Genomic DNA, 1,919 nt, shown 5'->3' with positions numbered 1-1,919 from the left:
ATCATCAGGTCGAGTCCAATACCTGCAGAACTAGAGACATTCCCATCAGCATTCCCATTTGTTAGCATACTAACTAAGATGGTGAACATTACACAGGCTTATCACCAGAGGGGTATTGCACAAAACCAGGATAAGGGATTAAGCCGGGATATGTTGGTTATCCTGGCTTAATTTAGCCTCAAGTCGGTTGCATGAAAGCAGGTTAAACTTATCCCGGCCAAGTTACTATGGTGATTTATTCTCTGCAGTTAGCCTGCTCCAGACCAGGCTAACAGCCAGGCTAACATTAATCCTAATGATTCACCTGTATTTCCACCGTCAGTCCTGTGAGGAATTAATGTGTTTTACAGCATGTCCATGGTCTTTCTAAGTATGTTGCATCATTTTAATTATCCTGCATTAAAATATTACATATATATATTGTCATTTCTCATTTCATTTAAATCTGTTGGCTGTTTGTAATTGCAACAGTCTTTTTATATTGATTCAAGTGGTAGTATTATTACTCAGGACAAGTGTTGTATTGCTATGCTAATGAAGACTGCTTGTCAAACTGCAGTAAGAGGTTTCATAAATATGTGTTTATTGCAGTAATTGAGATTACAAAACACAGCTGATGAAGTTGCAAAGCTGTTTTCAATGAAATCTGTGACGAGGACAATATAGTATATATAGGTCTAACTCCCATTCATCTGTTCCCTCTTCATAATGGCTTGCCCTTTCTTGGAGGATGTACTGGATGAGGAAGCCCTAATCCTCAGACGAGCATTTAGTCATGAAAGAGTCTTCTGGGACAGGTCAGACCCATTGGCTGTTGGAGATGACCATCTCATTGAGAGATACAGATTCAATGTAACACAGATGGTCTGTGTTACATTGAGATGGTTTGCTTTATTCTGTTGGGGATGCAGAGAACCTCAATAAAGGAACCATTTGCCGCACAATAAGACGTGTTTGTATGGCACTGAAGTCATTCAGCAACATATTCATCACCTTCCCTGGCCACAGAAGACCCCTCTACATCAAGGAGGAGTTTTACAAGATTGCAGGTAACCTCAATTTAAACATGCAACCATTAGTTTCTAATTTGATCAGTCAGTTGGATACTCACTATTTTTTGTTACAGCTTTCCCTAACATCATTGGTGCAGTGGATTGCACACACATCAGGATCAAACGCCCCTCAGGAGAACATGAGGGAGATTATGTTAACAGGAAATCCTTCCACAGCATCAATGTTCAGGTAAGAGTGATTTGTGCTTACTATGACCTGCATAAATTAATTCTGTCCATTAAATGACCTTAATAGGTTACAACTTAACATTTCAGATGATATGTGATGCTGACTGCCTTGTCAGCAATTTAGAGGCAAAGTGGCCTGGCTCAGTGCATGACTCTGCATGTGCATGAGTCTTTCGGGCTAGTCCAATTTACGAGAGACTTTCACAAGGTAAGCCACACATTTTATTTGTACTGTAAGCACCTTGGACATCATGTGTGTTTAACTCTGCCGTGTAGTTTTCTAAATGATATCTTGTATTATCAGGCAAATTCTCTGGTGTGCTGCTGGGAGACAAAGGCTACGCCTGCGAGTCATTCCTCTTGACTCCCCTTGCGGACCCCCAAACCCCACCACAGCAGGCCTACAACCACGCACACAATAAGACAAGGGCTCGAATCGAGATGACCTTCGGCCTTCTGAAATCTCGGTTTCAGTGCCTGCACCACCTGAGAGTTTCCCCGGACAGGGCCTGTGATGTCATTGCTGCATGCGCAGTACTGCATAACATTGCAGGCCTGAGAAAGGAGAGGCCCCCCCGAGTGGCTGTTCATGTTGACTGGGAAAATGCTCCCATCTTCCCAGACAACATTAATGGCAGACTTGTCAGGGAGCAATATATTGCACATTTCTTCTCTTAA

At 42.3% G+C, this 1,919-nt stretch overlaps 1 protein-coding gene across 1 annotated transcript; it reads left to right on the top strand.

Moving 5' to 3' along the window:
• The first annotated feature begins 915 nt into the window (after positions 1–915).
• LOC127359725 (putative nuclease HARBI1) lies at positions 916–1,919 on the top strand. The gene is given in 4 exon segments (XM_051393776.1): positions 916–1,049; positions 1,127–1,242; positions 1,329–1,449; positions 1,546–1,919. Coding segments are annotated over 4 exon segments (702 nt in total). The 5' UTR covers positions 916–958.

Source organism: Dicentrarchus labrax, unplaced genomic scaffold (assembly GCF_905237075.1).
Source record: "Dicentrarchus labrax unplaced genomic scaffold, dlabrax2021, whole genome shotgun sequence".
NCBI classification, from domain to species: domain Eukaryota; kingdom Metazoa; phylum Chordata; class Actinopteri; family Moronidae; genus Dicentrarchus; species Dicentrarchus labrax.
The sequence above is the reverse complement of the archived record's forward strand: the minus strand, read 5'-3'. Positions and strand labels throughout refer to the sequence as shown.